General features: G+C 42.5%; 1 protein-coding gene across 3 annotated transcripts in view; it reads right to left on the reverse strand.

The window, feature by feature from the left end:
* ARNT2 (aryl hydrocarbon receptor nuclear translocator 2) overlaps positions 1-22,932 on the reverse strand; it is a 91,832-nt gene that overhangs the window by 6,342 nt on the left and 62,558 nt on the right. For all 3 annotated transcript variants that reach the window (XM_066592785.1, XM_066592786.1, XM_066592787.1), the window contains 6 exons: positions 12,555-12,631; positions 9,917-10,051; positions 9,544-9,618; positions 5,351-5,502; positions 2,534-2,606; positions 2,321-2,447 (listed from right to left, as the gene is read on the reverse strand). In XM_066592785.1, the coding sequence (XP_066448882.1) occupies positions 2,321-2,447; positions 2,534-2,606; positions 5,351-5,502; positions 9,544-9,618; positions 9,917-10,051; positions 12,555-12,631 (639 nt within the window). The remainder of the gene's footprint in view (positions 1-2,320; positions 2,448-2,533; positions 2,607-5,350; positions 5,503-9,543; positions 9,619-9,916; positions 10,052-12,554; positions 12,632-22,932) is intronic.

The following is a 22,932-nucleotide window of genomic DNA, read 5'->3' on the forward strand; positions in this document are numbered from 1 at the left end:
CCAGCAGGCGGGGATTTTGAATCCCTGGCTGCTGATAGCTGAGAACTACAGAGCCAGGGACAGCGGCAGAAGCCGCGGCTGAGCCCCGGCAGGTGAGTATAGAATTTTTCTTTTTTTTTTACACTTTTTTAAAATGGCTTTTCAGGGAGGGGCTTATGAAGGCCTTCCCTGAAAAGCCATTGACGCTGCTGGGGCTCAGCGGCAACTTCTGCCGCTGCCCCCGACTCTATAGTTCTCAGCTACCAGCAGGCGAGGATTTTAAATCCCCGCCTGCTGATAGCTGATATCTACAGAGCCGGGGACAGCGCCAGAAGTCGTGGCTGAGCCCTGGCAGCTGAAGGGAGGCGAGTATGATTTTTTTTTTTTTTAACACTACTTTTCTTGGATTTTCAGGGAAGGGCTTATGTTTAAAACCCTTCCCCGAAATCCAAGGACGGGGATGCCGGCAGCAGGATTCTCTACCGCAGCTGTCATGTGTGACAGCTACGGTTGAGAATTGAAGAATTCCTCTGCTGCATCTGTTAAAGATGTGGCAGATGTAGCAGCAGGGAATTCTTTTAACTAGCGGGGGAGAAGGAAACATCTGCTGCATGCAGCAGATGTGTTCTTCATGCCCGCGGGGGTCACGGCAGCAGCGGAGAGGTAAGTTTTTGGGTTTTTTTTACACTAAAATGTTTCTTTTTCAGGGAAGGGCTTATGTAAAGCAAAGAATGCAGGGGTGACGGCAGAGCATTGTTTTCAATGGAGCTGCCGGCAGCAGCCGCGGCTCCATTGAAAACAATGCGTGCATTCCCAATGGCGCACCCATGTCCTATCTTTGCAGGCACGCACCTGCAAAGTACGGACATGTGAACACACCATAGGGAATGCATTGTTGCAAATACAAGCGTGCTTTTGTGCGTGCGTATGCACGCACAAAAACACGCTCGTGTAAACCCACCCTTAAAGGGGTATTCCTGTTATGCAAAGTTGCTATGAAATGAATGCTAATCAAATGTTATTAAAGTTTGTAATGTGGTCTTGCTTTGGATTTTGTGTCTGTAGTTCAATAAAGCATTACTATCTTATGGAACTTTAGAAGTCTTTATTCCCAGGTTGCTCTGGATACAATCTGTAAGTATTCCAGTGCTGCAGGTCAGGATTGCTCAGCAGGAATGACCAGTGATAGCTTTTGTTTCTCTTTAGTTATTTGAGCCAGATTGCTGACCAAGAGCAGCACTTAGTGTCGACACGCCCAGGAGGGAAGTACAGAGCAGAGAATTTTGGTAAATTTAGTTTCAAGCTGCTTGTCCACAAGGGATACGGCGGGCATCTTGGAAAATAGCGGTATGGGGAATCATCAGAAATGAAGGGCAGGATAAGAAGGTAATGGCTGTATGATTCATACCCATATACAGCCGTACATAAACACCTTTCATGTCTGGAACTTTTGAAAATTTTCTTCATCACTGAAATACCCCTTTAAGGCGACTGAGTTCTGGGTCAAATATAGTTACATGAGACATATTTAAAATCTAAAATAAAAAAAGGGACATTTAAGAGAGTCTTTCCAATTTTATCACGACTGTCGGGAGTTTACCATTTAAATGCAGAATTGTAGATGCCCTGAGATTTGACATGGGTGTAAGTGAAGCCTATATTAACCAGTAAATTGCAACTTCCACATTGGATGCACTCAGATTTTATACATACACTGAACATTCAAGGTTTGCAGAGGTAATCAATGTCAGTAAAATAAATCATCCTTATAGCATTAAATCAACACTCAATATAATTAACTTCACAAACGGCATATAAATAATTTACAAGCCCTCAGACCTTTTGCAGACGTCCCCCCTACTTGTATAAGAGACACAGGCCCCTGTTACCTCTCGAACTATGTAATGATGGCGACAAGCAGACTAGCAGAGAGCACCTTGGATACGTTACATTACATTCCTTCTCAATGAAGACTCGACATTTGATCCTTTCACTGCATTTATAAACATTCAATAAATGCTTATTGAAAACACACATAGCCGTGCTCCCCGGGGTCCCTGAAATCTATGGCATGCTCTAAACTGTCCTGATCTCAACTCCATAGGTATCTAAAAATCACTTAATCCCTTTAAAGATGTAATATACAGCTGACAGTAGGCAGACCGACTCCATTAAGGTAAAGATAAAAAGAGAAGCATTGATAGTCGTCTAGTCACTGAGGTGTTAGAGCAAGAAAATATCCTGATGGTTCAGACAGGCTACATGTACAATAATGATGCTGTAAACACGATGACATCCAATATTTTGTGGTCGGACCCAGTGGATAAAATGGACAACTTACATGCTGTAATTCCAGCAAACATCTCGGCAAACCTTGGGTCCCGGTCTTGGGAAAATATGGATTCTGGCTTATCAACCACAGACTTTCCCCCTTCGTGTACGTTCCCCGCCAGATTTGGGACAGGCACCTGAAATGACACAAAGCTTGTCAATGGACACAGGCTGAGCACACAGCAAGAAGATGGCTTGGGAGGAATATGAAGGAGATACCCACCTGTGACAGGTCATAGGAGGACAGGCTGTCTCTTGGATGAACCTCCAGCTCGGCCTGCTGCTGCTGGACCTGCCTAGGAACACAGAAACAGCTGCGGAAATACTGTAGGCTAGAACACTACACATAGCTTATCTGGCTGAAACAAATAAACACCATTGCTGCCCCTAGCTGTGCCCTCCGTCATACAGTGCAGTGTCCAAGGCACAGAGCTTAAAGGGATTTTCCACTGTTATGTAGACAAAGATTACACGCTGTATAATAAAAGTTTCTGTGATTTCTAATATATTTGGAGCTTCAATTCTTCACCATTTTCAGAATCTCTGCATGCTTTCAGTAAACGGGAAGCATCGTTAACATCCAGAGACTATGAAGTTGTCCTGATCAGCTCTAAAAGACAGGGCTTGTCACCGACGTATCTGTATCAGTTGGACAGGGTCGCAACAAGTTTCCATAATATTAAAAAATTAGATTTAAAAAAAAAAAAAAAAATCCACCAGCATATGGCCGCCTGCAGACGGCCGGGCCGGATCCCCTTCGAGAAATCTCACAGCGGGACCCGACCCGCGCCCCTGCAGGGACCAGTGCGGCTCTCACCTCCTCCGCGGCTCCTGCCCAGCCGGCGCATGCGCAGAGCGGAGCCGGGAGTGACATTTCTGTGCGGGCCTCTGCGTTTTGTAATGCAATCCTATGCAGGCGGGCACGGGTGGAAATTCTGCAAGAAATCCCTCCGAGGAATTTCCGCCCGTGTGCAGGGGGCCAATCTTGGTGTTCGATGATCACAGTGTGCACTTACAAGTAGGTACAGCTGCATTTCTTTTTGACATGTTGCATCAGTCAAATATTCCACGCATATGTATATATCTACATTGTGTTTAGCTGGGCAAACAATCACCCCTCCCCTCGAGTTGTTTGAAGGACTGAACGAATGCCGGTCAAACTGAACGACAAGCGAACGACATGCATTAAACGACTATTTTAATGCAGGCTGAAGCTCAGTGATAAACGACAAGTGCGTGATGGCTTCGCGTTTACATGTAACGATTATCGCTCAAATTCGTTAGTTTGAATGAATTTTGAGCGTTAATCATTAAGTGTAAAAGTGAATTTAGTGAATCACACAGTCACAAGACGTCCGTTATGTAATAAAGTTTGAAGAGTTAGCCCCATGCGGAGATCTCAGCACAGATATCTTCAACAAGTCTGGTTAGAGACTAATAAAAGCATATCAAATGTATCTGTATATCTTATCCATTACAAAACTGCAAAACCCTCAGAATTTTCTATATCTATTGGACGTGATCATATATTGCGGTGATGTGTATGAAGGTATGTGGACGATAAGACTTTTAATGGTCTCTTTGTAGATGTTTTATATACTTATTTTATACTTACGGACCTTCTTTACAGACTGCAGATAACATCGGTGGGGATCATGTTTCATGCTTAGCCTTGACTGCGTGTTTTATCACACGCCAATATGTGCCTTAAGACCCTTTTAGACACAACGAAAACCTCAATAATGTCGTTTGCCCAAGAGAATGAGCAGGTGCCATCATCACTAGCTCATTGGCGCTCAGGCAGCCTGTTTAGACTGCACGATTATCGTTGAGAATCGGCAGTTCTCATTCACTTCTCATTTAGAGTTTCACATTCCTAATGTACTAAATGGCAAAGCTATACTCCCTGCAGCCCTCAACACAGATGCCAAGTCTTACAGGACTTATTTTGTTCCTATATAGTAGTGATATATGATGTATAACTTGAATGATATCAAAGTGGATAAAGCTGGAAGACTGTGTATAAAAGGCCTGCCTAACACAGGGCGTTTGCAGAAACGCAGTGTTTTTCAAAGCTGCGTTACTGCAGATTCCGCCCCGTTTCAGCAGCGCTGGCATACTTTATGCCAGCGTTTTGGCTGTGTTTTCAGCTTGGCTGAAAACGCAGCCAAGAATGCGGAAAAGAAAAAAAAAAGTAATACTCACCTAGCCGCTGCAGTCCAGGTTGCGGCCGCTGGTCTCTATGGCTGAACCGGGCTTCCTCGGCACTCCCAAGTCTATTGCCAGAGGCCAGGTTTGAGAACCCGGCCTCCGGCAATAGAGTGCTGTGATTGGTTGTCGGTGCTTGCTCGATGCCCAATCACAGCCCTTCATTGACTGTCTCAGCCAATCAGAGCTTGCCGGCGCTGATTGGCTGAGACAGTCAATGAAGGGCTGTGATTGGGCATCGAGCGTGCCGATAACCAATCACAACACTTTATTGCCGGAGGCAGGGTTCTCAAACCTGCCCTCCAGCAATAGACTTGGGAGTGTTGGAGAAGCCAGGATCAGCGGCAGAGACCAGCGGCCGCAACCCGGACTGCAGCGGCTAGGTGAGTATTAACTTTCTTTTTTTCTCTCTACCTAGCTGGGACTGATTTTTGGGGTAGGGCTTCTATTGCAAGCCCTCACCCCGAAAATCGGCGAGCGGTTAACGCTGCCAAAAACGTGGCCAATTCATTTTAATGGGCGACGCAGGGCTGAAAATGCCCCCAAAATAGAACTTGCATCGCTGTCAAAACGCAGCGTTTGAAGGCGCTGCGTTTTCAGCCCTGTGTGAGCAGCCCCATTGAAATGAATGGGAGCCTTGTACAGCGTTTAGCGCTGGGCTGAAAAGCCAGCGCTAAACGCTGTATAAAACGCCCTGTGTGAGGGAGGCCTAAGGTGTACATCATGCTATATTCATCTGAAAGTATTAATCAGACTAGTAGATTCAGACTAGCCTAGGTTTTATAAAAAGGTATTGAATAAGGGTTGAGCTGACTGTCTCCATGTTACTTACTTCACATTAGTATTTGTACAGATAATGTATTCAATCTCATCCGAGTAGGGATTCTGGAAAGTGAAGCTGCTAGTGCGAAGTAGCAACCAGTCTCGAGTCTTTGTGTGGAAACGATACATGACTGATAATACCTGTCCTTTCAGCTTCACCACCTGGTGGAGGAAATGTTATGTAGTTACAAAACAGACAGTATGTCATTCACATAACTGAGAAGCTAACTGTTAGGCCTCATGTCCACTAGGAAATTCAGGTCCAAGCGGATTCTCCATGCAGAATCCCGCAGCGGGTCCCTCCTTTCCCGCGGACATGCGGCCTGAAAATTGAATCAACTCACGCTGCAGGTTCCCATCTGTCACGGCCGGATCTTCTTTGCTTCCGCCCGGCAGATGTGCTCTGCACGCTGGCAGCGTGCTGCGCACATGCGCCGTTAACTTTTTTTTTAACTCCTGCTCTCCCGCGTCGGAGAGCAGAAATTCAGCTGTGGGTGTACCGCGGATCAGGACGGCTTCCATAGGCTTCTATGGAAGCCTGCACGAGACCTGCAGAAAATAGAGCATGCTGCGGGTGTTTTTCCGCACGTGCGATCTGTGCGGCAGGGAAAAATGACATCCGCAAGTATTTACTTACCTGTGGGTGTCCAATGCATCCCTATGGGCGCGTATCACGCATGCGGGACACCCGCACGGATTTCCTAAATAGCTTTATCCAGTGGACATGAGGCCTTTGGCCCAATGTTCACAGGCGAATTTGATTTGCAGAACCCACGCGGGAGATCTGCAAATCCAGACGCCCATAGGGATGCATTAGCATCTGCAAAACAGTTAAAAGCATGCGGTTGTAATTTTTTTCCCGGCATACAGTTCGCACACGCGAGAGGAAATCGCAGTATGCTACATTTTTTGCGGATCCCGCAGGGACGGCTCCCATTGAGGTCAATGGAAGCCATGCGATCTGTAGCACAGCCGCAGCTGTCACTCTGGACATGCCGTGGACCCGCGAGAAAGCAGGAGATTAAAAAATAAATAAGTAAATTGCACTGCGCATGTGGCCGGGACATCGGCCGACGCGTCCAGACGCATCCGCTGTGCTGAAGAAAGAAGATCCGGCCGTCACGGAGGAGACCCCCGCTGGATCTGGACAGGTAAGAAAATGTCTTTTTTTATCCATGTCTGCGGGCACGGGTGGATTCCACTACGGGATTCAGTAGATTGAATCCGTGCGTGCAAGTGGACATGAGGCCTTATGGTAATTCTTTGTGACAGTTGCAATACATTCTAAATTGTATATTAACTACTTCATAATGATGTGAAATTTCATTGTCCTAACATATTCACTATACTTATAGATGTCTACTAACACTCTAACAGGTATTTAAAAACAAGATGTTTATTCAGGGTCACAGTCATTAAGCGGTTGTTAGGGACTTTTACTATTGTTGATCGGCAGGGTTATGCTGCTTGGGATTCTCTCTGATGAACTGATCGCTAGGCCCGCTGTCAGCGTGGACAGTGCTGAAAGCAGATAGCGCTGCTGGTTTGGTACAACTCCCATTGACATGAGAATAGGTTAATTCAATCAATAGTAAATGTCCAGGAAACCTCTTTGAAGGGGTTGTGTGGTTTCAAAATAAAAATATTTAAGTGCTGGGCATGAGTTAAAATAAAAAACAAAGCATAAAGCATTGCCACCTGACTTTGTCCCTCTGGGGCACAGCTAGCAAGCTCCCGCTGCCTCCTCCCTGTCTTCTGCAACCAGAAGTAAAGTGACCACTGCGACCAACCAGAGGCCGCAGCATCACCTTCCAAACTCCTGGCAAGAGTGCACACATTCTGGATGCCATGATGCCAGGAGTTTGAGATGATGATGCTGCCGCCTCTGATTGGCTGAAGAAGTCACCTGACGTCTGGTGGTGGAGAACGGGGTAGTGAGAGCTGGTTGGCTGTGCTCCGGGGGAAACAAGAAAACCCCTTTAATAACCTTTTGCATTGCAGTCAAAGAACATACAAGGCACTCTGTATAATTAGCTCTATGCATAAATAGATTCTGCAATTCAAAAAGTAATTGAATTCTGCTACTTGTTCATTCAAATTAGATATTCTACTTACAGTGGGTTCACACATAGTGCAAAAATTAGCAGCAAAGTCCTTTGTATTACAATTGGTAATCTGCATGCAAAATCCATGGCAAAATTCTGTGACAAATAAGGCATCTAATCCATAACGTATGTTAAAGGTCCTTTTACATGGGCCTATTACACCGTGCAACACAATTTTTGTAACAGACAAGCAGATAGTTGGCCTATAGTAACTTTAGTGTGCTGAATTCAAATATGATATCCGTTTTTTCTGCCACATAAGGTTTTCCAGTTATGGGCAATAAATGTAATCCAATTGCTGTTGTATTGTATTCTTTTGTAATATGCCTATACAATTAAGCCACTAGGGTTTCAGAAACAAGATTGTACCTAGCTAACAAGCAAAGAAGATTGCAAAAGCAGAAGATTGTAGTAGGCTCATTTGCAAAGTTGGACATGTAAATGTGCCAATGTATGTGGAAAGTCATCATACAAAGCAGATGTCATAATAAAATCCAGCATCTGGACATTATCTACACATCTATCTAAAGTGATTCAATGTCAAATTTAACTAACAACTCTAGCAAGGTTTTTTATATGGAAAAGGAACTCCACAATTATATGTAGCATGGGAAACTATGGGGAATGTGGTCTGCAAACGTAGATTGTATAAGTTGTTCCTCCATAAACTGAAATCAGGTTAAAGAACAGAAATGGTTCCACGTAGTTGTGGGTCTACAGACAATCTGTACTCTAGGTGCAGTGGACTGCAGAGTGCAAAATGGGGATCATTTGTAAATATGCGTACGTTCAGTGAGTGAGCATAATGCACTATTTAGAAAACTAAGTATATCAATGCTGGACTACAGTGATGTCAACTTGGATGTATAGTATTCTAATAGAAGGATCATTTTGCCATTTGTTTTACAGCCCTTAACCCCTTAAGGACGCGGCCCTTTTTTAAAATTCCTTTCTGGATTTTCCTCCCCATGTTTAAAAAATCAGAACTCTTTTATATATACATCAACGTAGATGTCTGAGGGCTTGTTTTTTGAGGGACAAGTTGTATTTTTCAATGGCGCTATGTAATATACCATATAATGTACTGCAAAACTTTTAAAAAATTCTAAGTGGAGTGAATTGGGAAAAAAAAAATCACAACCCTGGCATCTTTGGGAAGGTCTTGTTTCTAAGGTGTACATACTGACATACTGCAGCCAAAATTATGTAATAATTTTTTCTATGGGTCAGTATGATTACTAAGATACCAAATATATATATATATCTATATATAGATAGATAGATAGATAGATAGATAGATAGATAGATAGATAGATAGATAGATAGATAGATAGATATGAGACTTCACTTTTTTCAATAAGTCCTGTAGTTCCTATTGGTATCATATGACTTTTTGATAGCTTTTCATTAAATTTTTTCTTGGAGACGGGGTGATCAAAAAAGTGCAATTCTGATGCAGTGTACTTTTTTCGCCGTGCAGGGTAAATAATGCATTACTTTGATAGATCAGACTTTAATGGACACAGCGATAACAAATACGTTTTGTTTTTTTTAATTTAGATTTTTTAATTATAAATTATAATTTTTTTTAAACTTTAACTTTTTTTAATATTTAATAAAACTTTTTAAAACTGATTTTTACAGGGTTTTTTTTTAGTCCATATAGGGAATATTAACTTGCGATTGTTTGATTGCTCCTGCAGTTTGATTGCTCCTTAGTATGACATCATACAGCAATCTGACATTGCTTGATAGGCAATCTGCAATGGCAGCCCTGGGGACTTTGAGAAGGCCCCTGGCTACGTTGGCAACCAAAGGGCACCCCGAACTCTGATCGGGGCATTTAAATGCCACTGTCAGAATTGATGGCAGCATTAAATGGGTTACCAGTTGTGATCAGGGTGAATGCTGATCGCAGCTGTTGCGGACAGGTGTCAGCTGTAAGAAATAGCTAGCACTCACATTGTATGGAGTGGGATCAGCTCCCAATCCCCCTGCATACAATACCTGAACCTCCATGACATAACTGTACATCATGGAGCATTAAAGGGTTAATTAAACAATGACATTGTTCTCACAGTCCATCAGCACCATTTACCTGCTGAAAACTCTCTCGAAGATGACTCTGGTCTTCAGGATGGCAGAACTCAATTATGTCCTTTCCCAGGAGGTCCTAGACAGACATGAAACAGTTGTATTTTACAAATACATAATATCTCAGTACATCCATAGTGTAACGAATTCTGTAACATGTAAAGCCACTTCAAGGTTAGACCAATTATTACGAGGCATTGAAAATGTACGAAGACTGATCAAAGGAACAAACCATGAAACGGCAAATATACAAAAAGCAGTAAACCTAGACCAAGAATGAGACAAGCCAGTACAGTATAATAAACCCTGACCCACAAAATGTATCTGCTTGCTACATCTCAGACATATCACAGATGGTAAGTGGTCCCACCACTAACCTGTGGTTGGTACCCAATGACGCTGATGCACCGAGGGTCTACAAATGTGATGATTCCATCTGTGCTGTGTCGTGATAAGAATTCGGTGGGAAGAGACATTCCATTCATATCCAGGCTCCCAGGAGAACTTGTGACCTGAAAAGGAACGTGAAATACTTTATCCCATGATTTATACAGAGAGGCAGAAATAATATGGAAACCTTGCAACCGGCGAGAAATGAATGAGGAATTAAATGTGTGAGAGATTGACTGATTGCAGAGGAAATCATAGCAATGGAGATAAATTAGGTGGTGGATGAAGACAGGATAATTAGTTTACTATACTCAGCTATTAATAATCGACCCAAATACATAAAAAAAAAGAAGTCTACCTGTTATCATACATGTAGTTATAGAAAAAATGCTGTAAAGAATATACATAATATATGACATAGAAAGGATGAAGCCCCTTTCCCTATTACTTGGTTGTACAACTTTTGGCAACAATGATGGCTTCCTAACGTTCCTGTAGCCATCTGTGAGCTTCTTGCACCTGTCTGCCGGGAGTTTCTGCAATTCTCTCAAGCTCTTGAGTGTTTGCAGGGTTTATTCTCCCAAAATAGCAAATTTCAGCTCACTCCAAACATTTTCTATTGGATTGAGATCAGGACTCATGCTTAACCATTCTTGTGTAGTTTTGGAATATGCTTTGGGTTGGTCATATCCTGCTGTAGGCCAGATTTTGTGTGACTCAAACCCAGTGTTCTTATATTTGGGAGCGCATATTTCTCTAAAATGATCTGATAATTCTCGGATTTCATTATTCCCAGAGGCAGCAAAGCCATCCCATGACATTATGGATCCTCCACCATGTTTCAGGGTAGGTAGGGTGCACTTGTCTTTATTTGGTTGTTTATAACTAGAACGCTAGTATGCATTGCCAAACAGCTGGAGTTTGCTTTCATCTGTACATAGAACATGTTCCCACAATCATTGTGGTTTGTCTATGCAGGTTTTGTTCAGTCGCTCTTTATTAAGTCTTGCTTTAAGTAATAGGGTCTTCTTGGCCTTTGCCCATAAAGCCGTTTTGCTCCCTGTGTGGCGTATGGTACAGGTTGAAAGCATCACTCCAGCTGTCTCAGGCTCTGCACAAAGTGGATGTCGCACCTGATTTCTTTGCCGCATTTTAAACAGACTTCTGAAGGGCTCACACATCTATTTTCCTATTTCCTCCACATTCTGGAAGATACTTGACTGTTCTTGATAACATGTTGAACTGTTGAAGCTGGGATGCCAAGGTCTTTAGAGATAGTCTTGTACCCTTTAGACTGGTGATAGCATTTCTGGTTTGCTCAGACAACTCTCTTGTCTTTGCCATTGTGAACATAATAATTAAGACTCAAAAAAGACACGTCCATCAACTTCAGCCTATTATCCTGCAATATTGATCCAGCGGAAGGCAAAGAGCCCAATGAGGTCGTAGCCAATTTCCCTTATTTAAGCAAAAAGAATCTCTTCCTAACTCCAAATCTGGCAATCAGAATAACTCTCTGCGGATCAATAACCCTTTAGATGTAATCTAATGACAGTAACATGTAATATTGCTGCATTCAAGAAAGGTGTCCAGGCCCCTCTGGAACTCTTTTAGTGAGTTCGCCTACCTCAGGCAGAGTTCCATAGTCTCACTGCTCTTACAGTAAAGAACCCCCCCTCTTTTATGTCAGTGTAGAAACCTTCTTTCCTCTAGACATAGAGGGCGCCCCCTTGTTATAGTCACAGTCCTGGGTATAAACAGATCATGGGAGAGATCTCTGTACTGTCCCCTAAAGAAAATAACCCCAATTTTGATAACCTTTCTGGGTATTGTAATCCATCCATTCCTTTCATTACTGCAGTAAACCCCCTTTGAATCAGCTTAAACTTCAATCTTTTTCTTGAGTACCGATGCCCAAAACTGTACATAATATTCCATGCATGGTTTCAATGGGTCTGACAGAAATGGCCAAGTGTTTGTATTTGGCTACCTCAGTCAGCCTCGCTGAAAATTAATGGAGTGGCAACATCCAAGCAGTGTCACTAAACACTTTATTTCAGGAGATATTTTACATGGTGTACTTCAGGGAGCAAATAACGTTGACCATAACGATGTGTAGAAGTATAACTTTTAGAGCTGCTAGTGCTGATTTTCCAGTTTTCATCTGAAGTTTCATTTTAAGCTCATTCTCAGGTTGTGGCAGTTGCTAAATAGTGATGAAGAATAGTTATTCTCAATTCCCACCTTTGTTTCACACATAGAATTTGCTTTAGATGTTTTTGAACATGGAGGATGCAGTATATAATAAGGCCCGATATCACGCTTGCCAACATGCAATGTTCCCGCAGATGCGAGGTGCTTTTGTGCTAAAACCGCCTTGCATCACTTCAGAGAAGTAGCGATGTGATGCTGTTTCAGCGCCATTGAAAACAATAGGCGATGCAAGGTATTCCGAGGGAATGCCCAAAGATAGGACACGCCGCGATTTGTGTGTGAGACCCATTCAAAAGAATGAGGTAGATATTCGTGCAGGATTTGTGCGTCTCGCAACACAAAACCTTGCGCGATTTTCTCGGCCGTGTGAAAATGGCCTTAGTATAGTACTAGTAATATAAGCCTTCTGACCTGCAGTCTTCCTATAGCAACAAGGCAATATTTGCTTCCTTGTCCAACCTCGGCATCTTCCTCGGGGATAGTCATACCTATAACAAATGAAAAGTGTAAATAAACAATAGTGCATCGTTTTCTAGCAAATAAGAGGACCTACATTCCCAGATGAAACACACAAAGTAGTATTAAACATAATTATTTCCCTAATAACATGCCATTCTGCGTAGCTGTACTGTACATGGCATGATATATGTATGCAAGTTTCTGTTAACCCTCTCCAATCCACTGTCTGACCTCTGAAGACATGATTTAAGGCTGTACAGCTCCGATGTTGTAAGACGTCCGTCGGGGTTCTCTTACTGTATATTGCCAGCCTCTCTGCTGGCGGAGCCTATCCCACGTGTCACCTCATGCAGTACTGGCTTTAGCCAGCATATAGCGCCGTTGTATAACTGCAGAAAAAGAGTAAGCCCCCTAGGAAAACAGGGATGCAAATTGGATTGGAAAGGGTTAAAATGTTCCAAAGAAATGTGACTGTGTACACTGCATAGCTATATTATACACCCAATATACATTTAGAGCTTCATTTCTGCTTATTAACAATGTATAAATCCACAGTGTAATTGAAAACAATGCAGCATTTAGTACTCGCTCAGCTGCTAACCTTATATGTAGAAGAGTCTTCTAAGGTGTCCCCTTACTAATACACTGCAGTACAACATAGTAGGAGTTAATGCACACTCTGCTTTGGATATATGAGAAGCTGTTGTCCCCATTTTCACTGTTCAGCAGACACACAGCTCAAGAATGTTGTTTACTGGTAGCAAATCAGAGGCGATGGAGCACATTTGTGTCTCATTAGAGGTATTTTTATCACATGCAATTCTGTACTGCTTGGAGCCATCCAAACTTCCTGTTATGTATTTGGAAAAAATGCGGCTTGTCTTCTGCGGAGCTGGTTTCAGCATTTTTCCAAGCTCATTTCACAAGGCTCCAAGTTCTGTGGTGACGGCACAAGGGTGAATCAGCCAGAGCCGATCATGGATGATAGAAAGGCTTCAAGATTCAGCTATCACTACCTTATTACGCACGGGGAAATGACTGTGATCCTTCAGATTTCCCAAAGCTGGCGCACAGTCATTTGGTTGCAGGCATTGCAGTTTATAGGAGTTGCTGAAACAACTAAATGTTTTACATACTCTCATAACCAACAATGAAGATAGTTGCATGCATGGCCACCTCCCAACCTCAATTACCCCTTATTGGAGTGCTACAGAGGGGTCAAGACACCCCTATTCTCTGAAAATATGGTGATCCCAGAGATAGCCCCCATTAGTGCTTACAACTCCCTCCTCCTACGCCATTCTTCTCTCCAATATGGGCAAATACACTAGGGGATGCAGGAAACACTGTGCAATTGCACAGAGAAAGAACACATCTGGAAATGATAAGCCATTTCATAATATTAGCCATTTCAAATCGGTGTGTATTTTCTTGCTGTGTGCAAAAGCACATGCTTTGCATGTGGGAAAAGTGCAATAAAATACGACAATGCACACCCAAAACAGCAACGTAAGTTCTACAAATACGCTACACTCATGTGTGTGCAAATATGCATACGCTTGTGTTAATCTCGCCTGATTCAAGGAGAAATAATTTAATGACTGAATGATATTAAATTTAGAGCATGTAGCGGCAGAAATGCTGCCTATAGTGACCTATTCCAACTTCCATTCTGCTTGTGGTGGTTCTAAAAAGAAATTATCCTTGGAAACTTATTACTATATGGCCCATTACTGTTTACATATACTAAACTAACTGAGCTTTCCAAACCCCCCCCAAAAAATCTCAGTGGATCAAACTTTTTGCAGCATTCTGTCACTCTAGTATTATTTATATTCTCTTGTTTGGGGTGACAAGCAATAGCTGCCATTCCAGCTCCTACGTGGGTGGTGAGCTCACTTTCTCTAGTCTCGGGAATGGTAAATCTTCTCATGCGCATGACTGTATTATGAATCTATACAACTTCTTAGCTGTACAGAGCCTCAATACTGTGTCTATGGAGCCTGCTATACCTCCCTACGCCTGCGGGCCTCTGTATGTCACTGTCCTTTTACACAGGCTGACAATTGCGTACAAATGTTCCCATGAACCGTCTTAATAAGCCAGGAATTAGATGACAAATGAGCTAATGCTCAATTGGATCTTTTACGCGGTACGAAAGTACTTGCTTATCGACAGCACATCATTCTGTATAAAGAGGGCCGTTGAATGCTATCCATATGGGAAACAATGATCGTGTTAGAAACGCTCATAATACCAATACTCTGCTGCTTGTCATCAGTAAGAAGCAACGATCAACATACACGTTTTTGACTGATCCAATGAGCATACAACTGGCTTGTCTAAATAGGCCATTAGTTATGGAGCAATACAGAGTGGGGAAATGACGCGTTTCCATTTTAGAATGTGTTTATGTATAGCATTTTTTGTTCTGGTTCTCAACCACAAATCAAATCTACATAAAAAAGCAAGCGATTTTTAAATTCCCCATACGTCTTTTTTTTTAAACCGCATTTATTGTTAAAAAAATTCATGGAGCTACCCCATTTCCCCCAAAATAAGCCCCACCCCAAAAATAAGCCCTACCCCGATTTTCCTGGATTTTCAAGGAGGCTTGATATAGAAGCCCTACCCCGAAAATTAGCTCTAGCTGTATTACATAAAAAAAACAAAACAATACATTACCTAGCAGGCTTGGTCCGGGTCTTCCTGCTGCTCTCCGGAGCTCCAACACGCTTGCTGCATTTTTCTACCGCCTGCAGAAGATCGCTTCCTGGTTACGGATCGCTGTGATTGGCCCATCAAGCGCTGCATTGATTGGTTTTTGAACGTTGCTTAGCCAATCACAGCCATCGCTTCTTGGAGATGGGATTTATGAATCCGGTAACCAGGAAGTGATCTTTTGTGGGTTGCCGAGGACTGTAGCAAGCACGCTGGAGCTCCGGAGAGCATCGGGAAAACCCAGACCAAGCCTGCTAGGCAAGTATAATAAGATATCCCTTAAAAATAAGACTTAGTGCCTCTTTTGGAGCAAAAATAAATATAGGACAGGGTCTTATTTTCAGGGAAATGCGGTATTAACAATAGTTTTAAATGTGGTATTTAACTGCGATTTTAGACCGTAACAAACACCTGCAATCAGCCTGGGAAAAGTCAGAAACAATGCTGGTGTGATTTGTAATAAGAGATGTTAATATTACATAAAGCCTGTTCCACACGGCTTGCCTGAATATGAACTCCATTCTTTTGAGCCATACACATGAGCGATGTTTTCCCTCACTGCGATGCGTAGAGAGAGAAAATTGTGGCATGTTCCATTTTTTCATGTTTCTTGGAACGCATCGTTCATTGATTTCGGTGGGACCTTAAATACATTGCATGGCTCTTGCCTGCCGTGCGATGTGCATGCTAGAATTCGCATTGAAACCAATGGGAAACACTTCTGATCCGCTATTGCGCGTGAAACTCTCACAAGAGGATCTGAACTGCACAAAAGGGATGAGGCGATTTTGCCTAAATAAATCACCTTACATCTGCGGGTAACACCCAGGCATGATATTGAGCTGAGTTTCTTGGCCCACTATCACGCTCACTCGCGTGTAGGTAGCCTAAGGGGGAGCATAGAAATAAATGTGGCAAAAAGGCATGCAGATTTTTCTCTATTTCAGGTGGAAATGCACGTTTGGGATCTGTACATACACATGTAATATTCAGTGTTCTTAGTTCACATACTGTAGCCTTGTTCACAGCATAAAAACAAGAATCTGTCAATGTTATTCCTGCCATATTAGATAAAATGTAGCTAAGTACGGCAGAGATACGGCGTTCACAAGACGGCTATTCATTCTTCTTACAAGGAGCGGTCGTACTCCCCCTCAGTAAGAGGAGTGTGGAGGTCACATTGTACACCGGGAGCATGCCGACCCAATCTATAACAAATTAGACTTTTTTTTTTTTGCCTTATTGTAACCAAATGTTGGAAGCTACAGAGGTTTCAAAATGGAGCATTGAGCAGGCAGCTGAAGACACAAGAGACTGCATATGTATAGAAAAAGGAAATATAGGAGAGCTCACCTGTTCTGGGAACCTGCACTTCACCACATTGCAGTTGCACTCTTTCAGTCGAATCCACCTGCCCAGTCCTGGCGGTTCTTCGCATAAGCAATCCATAAACAAAATAAACTTGATTGACTTTCAAAAGAGCGTGTCCTGCATTTTTTAGTAAGTGCCATAAAAATCAGGATACAGGGAACGCGTTTCAAACTCTAACCGGGTTCTTGTTCACCTCCAAGAACTCTGTTAGAGTTCGAAACGCGTTCCCTGTATCCTCATTTTTATGGCACTTACTAAATAAAGCAGGACACGCTCTTTTGAAAGTCAATCAAGTTTATTTAGTTTTTGAAAGCACAAGACTATATGTAATATCTGAAGTGGGAATTCACTCATGTTCCTTATAATGGCAGCAGAAACTGCTTTGTTCTGTACATGATACTAGTCTGTTCTTCCACAACATGACATGCTACCAGACATATAGCATGATGACCAGATAAAGTAGATCTATCAATAGAAAGGCTCCTTGTACAGTCAGAATAGTTAAAGTGACCTTCCGGTTTTTGGGAATTCTGTCCTGGAACACGAGGCAGTATACTACTTGCTAGCTGCCACCCTCTGATTCATTGGCTCTGGGCCCCGTTGTCCAAAATGCCTGTGATAATTTTCTAACTACCTAATGCACACTGTGCACTGCTCTCTGATTGGCCATTGTTAATCACCTGACCAGCTGTGGCCAATCAGAGGGCAGTGTATTGGTAGTCTAACACTGTGAGGGATTAGGTAGTCTGAAGATTGCATCGGCAATCTTGGAAGGCAAGAACAGGACCTGAAATCGATGAATGGGAGAAATGGCAGAGAAGAAAAACTACAGAGAAAACTGATGTCCTGAGATATTTTCTGCTGCCAATGCAAATTCTGCAGACAGCACTGTACAGTCAATCCCTGTCCCCAATGGCGAGAAACAATTCCATTCCCCTACCCCAGATACATGCACACTAGGGCCAATTAATCTATCCCTTTGTTTTCAGAGTCTGTGAGGAAACTGCAATAACTGGAGGAAAGCCGAGAGAACACTAAGCAAACATACAAACTTTATGCAGATGCTGTCCTTCATCAGGCTCACAGCCAGGACCCAGCGATCACTACTTGATCCTACGTATGTGAGGATCTAAGACATACATATCTTTGAGTATCTGCAGTTTTGCCTATAAAGTGTGGCATCACAGACTGTAGATTTTAGGTTTAGTGGCTCCTCGAGCTCCATGCTAACGAAGAATATGATAATTATAGTATGGTATAGGAATGATCCTTTTGTCAGAGGGATACGAAGGGACATGTCTTAGCTCTAAACAGTTAACATAAGTATCATTCGCCAGCCATGGCTTTGTTGTGCCTGCCAGATGTGATTTCAGTTACACTCTCCTTTTATGGGACTTTCTTCATGCTACTGCTGAATAAATCCAGGACGCTTAAAGAACAGCTCAGAAGAGAAAGTCTTGGCAGGACAGCCGCTGCTCGGAATCTGGGATTTAACACAACGGAAAATCAGCAGCTCTCGGCCTGGCGCACGCCGCTCGGCAAGGGTGCCAGATATGTATGGTTATTGTAGTACAAAGACGAACACAATACGAAGGGACATATTTAGAGGTTGAATAACAGTTGTATGTGAGAAGGATCTGGTTTCCTACAAAGGCTTCTCCAGCTAAGAGTTGGTTGGAAACATTTAGCGTTTTCACTCACTGTCAGCTTCACCTTGCTGAATCGATCTGGCCCAAATACCTGGGCCCAGCTTGGGCAAATGCCACCTCCTTGTAATAAAACCTAGCGCTGAAAGGTAAACTAATCACAGTACTTTCCCCAAACACTAGGACTTATTTTCATTTATTCAGTTTTACAGGGATAGCTCATGTCATAACTTGGGTGTGTTTACTGCAAATATGAAGTCTTCGAGCTCATGCATATAGCCATATTATGACTCCACTTTGTGCAGAGCCATAATAGGAGTGCTGCCGAAACATACACACCACTAACTGTACCTACGTATGCCTCCAATATACAGCTGTATTCTGTTGGAATCCTTACAAATCTGTGGGAAAAAAATTGTGGCATGCTCCATCAGACTATGTATGGACTTATTCATCCCTACAAGCATTGATTGCAGGAGAGGATCTCTCTATACACATAGAGTCCAATAGAGCCTGTATGGCAATGCGCAGAGGCTGTGTGGGTCAGCACCAAGGAGCTGTACAGGCTCCATATACATAGCTTTGCTGCATCATTACTGCTCAAAAAAAGGAAAAAAGACATGCGTTGCAGTGTTAACTTACAAGCTAAAGCTAAACATAGTGTCCTCCACCCACCATTGAAAATAAGGAAAATGCACTGTGCAGTATATAAGCACTTCTATAAAACTATTTTCCAAACTGTGCAGAACCAACAGGGGGTGCCTTGAAGTTTGAGAAGCACAAAGTTCCCAAAATGGCTGTGGTCAACATACACAATATGTGTCTACTGACTAGGACTCAAACAATTGTAGACTACAACCTACTCTATCCCAATGGTTAGCACAACCACTTTTCTAATATACAAGTCACAGGTGCCACACTGCTTCCACACTGTGACTAGTGAATGACGCACCCCAAATAGGTGTTTCCAAATGACACTAGAATGTATGTAAGGTCAGGATGTCATTAGTTTTGGCATAGAACAAACAACAAAAAAACACAAAAAAGTATCACAGAAAATGACAGCTATTGACACTTTGGGCTCATGTCACGGGTGTTATGTAACCACGTATTACGTGTGCGATGCACGGTGGCGTGATACGGTGCGGTCAATGGAGTCAAAGAAGGTCAATGGACATTCACTGATTCATGCACATGAGCATGTAGACACCGCGCGTAGATACACACAAGAAATAGATCGCAGTATGCTCTATTTCTCAGCGTACCCCACAGCGCGAGCTCTGTACACTTGTATAGGCAGCGTATGCAAACGCTGTCCATAGACAATACATTGCGTATGGGCGGCAATTTCATACGCAACCCCACTATGAAACAGAGAGGGGAATAAAAAAAACAAAACAAAACATATATATGAGTGTGTGTGTACTATACATATACACATACAGCTGTGAGTCGATCACGAGCTGTATTTGTGCATAAACAGTAAGAGGTGCAATAGGGTATGTAGGTGATACAGTGGAAAGGGGTCAGGCTTTCAAGGGTAGATTAGGGAATACGGTAGGTACCTCCCTCCTATGGAGTTTTTACGGCACACAATTAACCCAATCGCCTGCGGTGGTGCATTCCAGAGAAGTGGTGCCGCTCTGTAAATCCTGGGAGAAGGGAGTGGGAAATTTGCATTAAAGGAGAATTTAGTCTTAGGTCATTAGCGAAAAAGCACAGGTAGTAGGGTGGTAGACAGAGATGAGGGAGAAGATATAGAGCAGCGTAACACTGTGGAGCTTCATGGACGAGAGTAATGAGTTTACACCATACTCTATATTTGATGGCAGCCAGTGCAGTGACCGGCACAGGATGGAGGCAGCAGTAATGAGTCTGGATGGAAAGAATACAGCACTAATTTACAGCGTACAGCGTTCCATTAGTGACCTCTGCCCTTGACACTAAGGAATTTAATTTGCTTACATTTGTCTGAATTTTTTCCATCCTACCAAGTTTTACACTTCTTCATGATAATGCTGAGCTGGCTCCATTAGGGGGTCTTACTCTACATGACTTCACATCAGTGGGATTGTTCCGATCTGAACACACAAACATTGTAAACTAAGTGATACTTTGCATGTGCTGGAGCTCTGAATTCCCACCTGCCATGCATTAGAGAAGGGGCTGCTGGCTGCAGGCTAAACAATTCTATATATAGGATTTCGGAGCAAATTCCCTTTTCCCACAGGACAAAACAGCATACGCCATAACTCAGGAATTTACACAGGTTATTGAGGGGCAGTGTGAACTTCAACACAGGCTTGAAGAAAGAACCTAAAAATCTGTTAACACATGTCCAACAATCTACATTTGTTCAGGATATGTTCATACATGTATATACATTAAATTTTTTTGCAATTTCTTATGTTGTGGCCTTGTGCAAATTTAAAAAAATTAGGTCCCCCCCAGCATTCTGCATTCAATACCCCATAATAACAAACTGAAAGCAAAACATTCTGCATTGACATAAGTGTTCAGACGCTTAGGTATGATACTTGAAATTTAGCTTTGGGGGCCTCCTATTTATCTCAATCATCATTGAGATGTTTCTACACCTTGATTTGAGTCACTGGACATAATTATAAAAGGATTGTGTGGAGGCACAGATCTGGAAATGGCTACAAAAACATTTCTGCTGCACTGAAAGTTCCCAAGAGCACAGCGGCCTCCTTAATTCTTAAATGGAAAAAGTTTGAAACAACCAGGACAATTTCTAGAGCTGGCTGACCCACTAAACTAGATAATTGGGGAAGATGGGCCTTGGGAAGAGAGGTAATCAGGAACCCAATGGTCACTCTGGCTGAGCTCCAAAGATTGTGTGTGCAGATGGATAAAACATCCAGAAGGTCAACCATCGCTGCAGCACTCCACCAATCTAGGCTTTATGGCAGAGAAGTTGCCAGAAAGAAGCTTCTCAGTAAATAACAAATGAAAGCCCATCTGGAGTTTGTCAAAAAGCACCTAAAGGACTCTCAGACTGTCAGAAACAAGATTGTCTTGTTTGATTAAACCAAGACTGAACTTTTGGCCTCAACTCTAAGTGTTATGTCTGGAGGAAACCAGGTGCTACTCATCACTTACCCAATACCATCCCTACAGTGAAGCCTGGTGGTGGCCGCATCAGGCTGTGGGGGTGTTTTTCAGTAACTGAGACTGATCAGGGTTGATGAAAAGCTGAATGGAGAAAAGTACAGAGATATTCTTAATGAAGACCTGATCCAGAGTGCAAGGGACCTCAGACTGGGCAGAAGGTTCACCTTCCAACAAGACAATGACTCTAAGCACACAGCTAAGACAAAAGAGAAGTGATTTAGGGACAACTCTGAGAATGTCCTTGAGTGGTCTAGCCAGAGCCCAGAATAATGGGAAAAATCTTGACATCTCCTTTAAATTTGCATGAGGCCACAACATAACAAAATGTGAAGAAAAGTAGGTCTGAAGACTTCAAGATCATATATATTATTATATATATATATATATATATATATATAAAAATCCCTCACTGTGGAATAAGTGATCGCTATACGAATGATTATTATTATATGATACATATATATATATATATAAAATGGCCTGAGGTCATATGCACACAGCAGATTAGCAGCGGATTTTCCACGCAGAATGGCCCCCAAAATCCACAAAAAAGTGCAAGTTTAATGCATATAAATGGGATTTTACAAAACCCCACACACGTTACAGAAAAAAATGATGTGCCCAATTTCAGATGTGCTGAGATTTTTCAAATATAGCCAATTAATTTTTTGCGATCTTGCAGCTTATTGTTATGCAAAGGGTGAAATCTGCAGCACAATTTGCATGCAACCCATAAGAATTTGCCATGATTTTAGATCACCTCCCCAGTGGACTACATCCATCGTGTATGCACATGACCTTAAAATTAATAGAAAAGCATGATGACAACTAATATCAGCTCCCAGAGGGGTTGAAGGCGAACTTTTTAAAACAGTTCTAAACAGCAAATCTGCCTAGCAACAAATGATATAGCAGAAGGATAACTCACTCCATAACTAGGTAGAATGGTCATTTACGTGTTCGGTTAGAACTGCACATCATTATTGGTTGTCGCTGATCCTTCCAAGGAACAAGGACTGGAAAATGGCAGAACTAAAAGTTTAGCTGACATCATAGGAGAATGTGGGGACTTATAGTTAATAATTATTTTTTAAGGAGAAATGACCTAACTGGTCTAAACAGCAGTGCTCAGATTTCCTTGTCCATAAATAAAGGAACATGTGGTTCTACTACAAATCAGCAAACAATTGTCCTGGAACAACCTGAAGAAAATGAACAGTTTGTTGTATACAGCCATAATTCACATATTAGAGTAGAGTAATGGATGATAAACAAGGCAGGAATAAAACACATTCCTTACAACATGTTGCAGCTCCCAGCGGCCCTACAAGGTCTAGAATGGATGGTCATTCGTAAGTCAGGTCCTTCTTCATTTACAGATTTCCTAAGCTCCTAATTCATGACCCAAGTTAAGATGGAAAGCCGAGATGCCCGTCTGACAGCGTTTGGCAGACACA

This window comes from Eleutherodactylus coqui, chromosome 2 (assembly GCF_035609145.1).
Source record: "Eleutherodactylus coqui strain aEleCoq1 chromosome 2, aEleCoq1.hap1, whole genome shotgun sequence".
Lineage (NCBI taxonomy): Eukaryota > Metazoa > Chordata > Amphibia > Anura > Eleutherodactylidae > Eleutherodactylus > Eleutherodactylus coqui.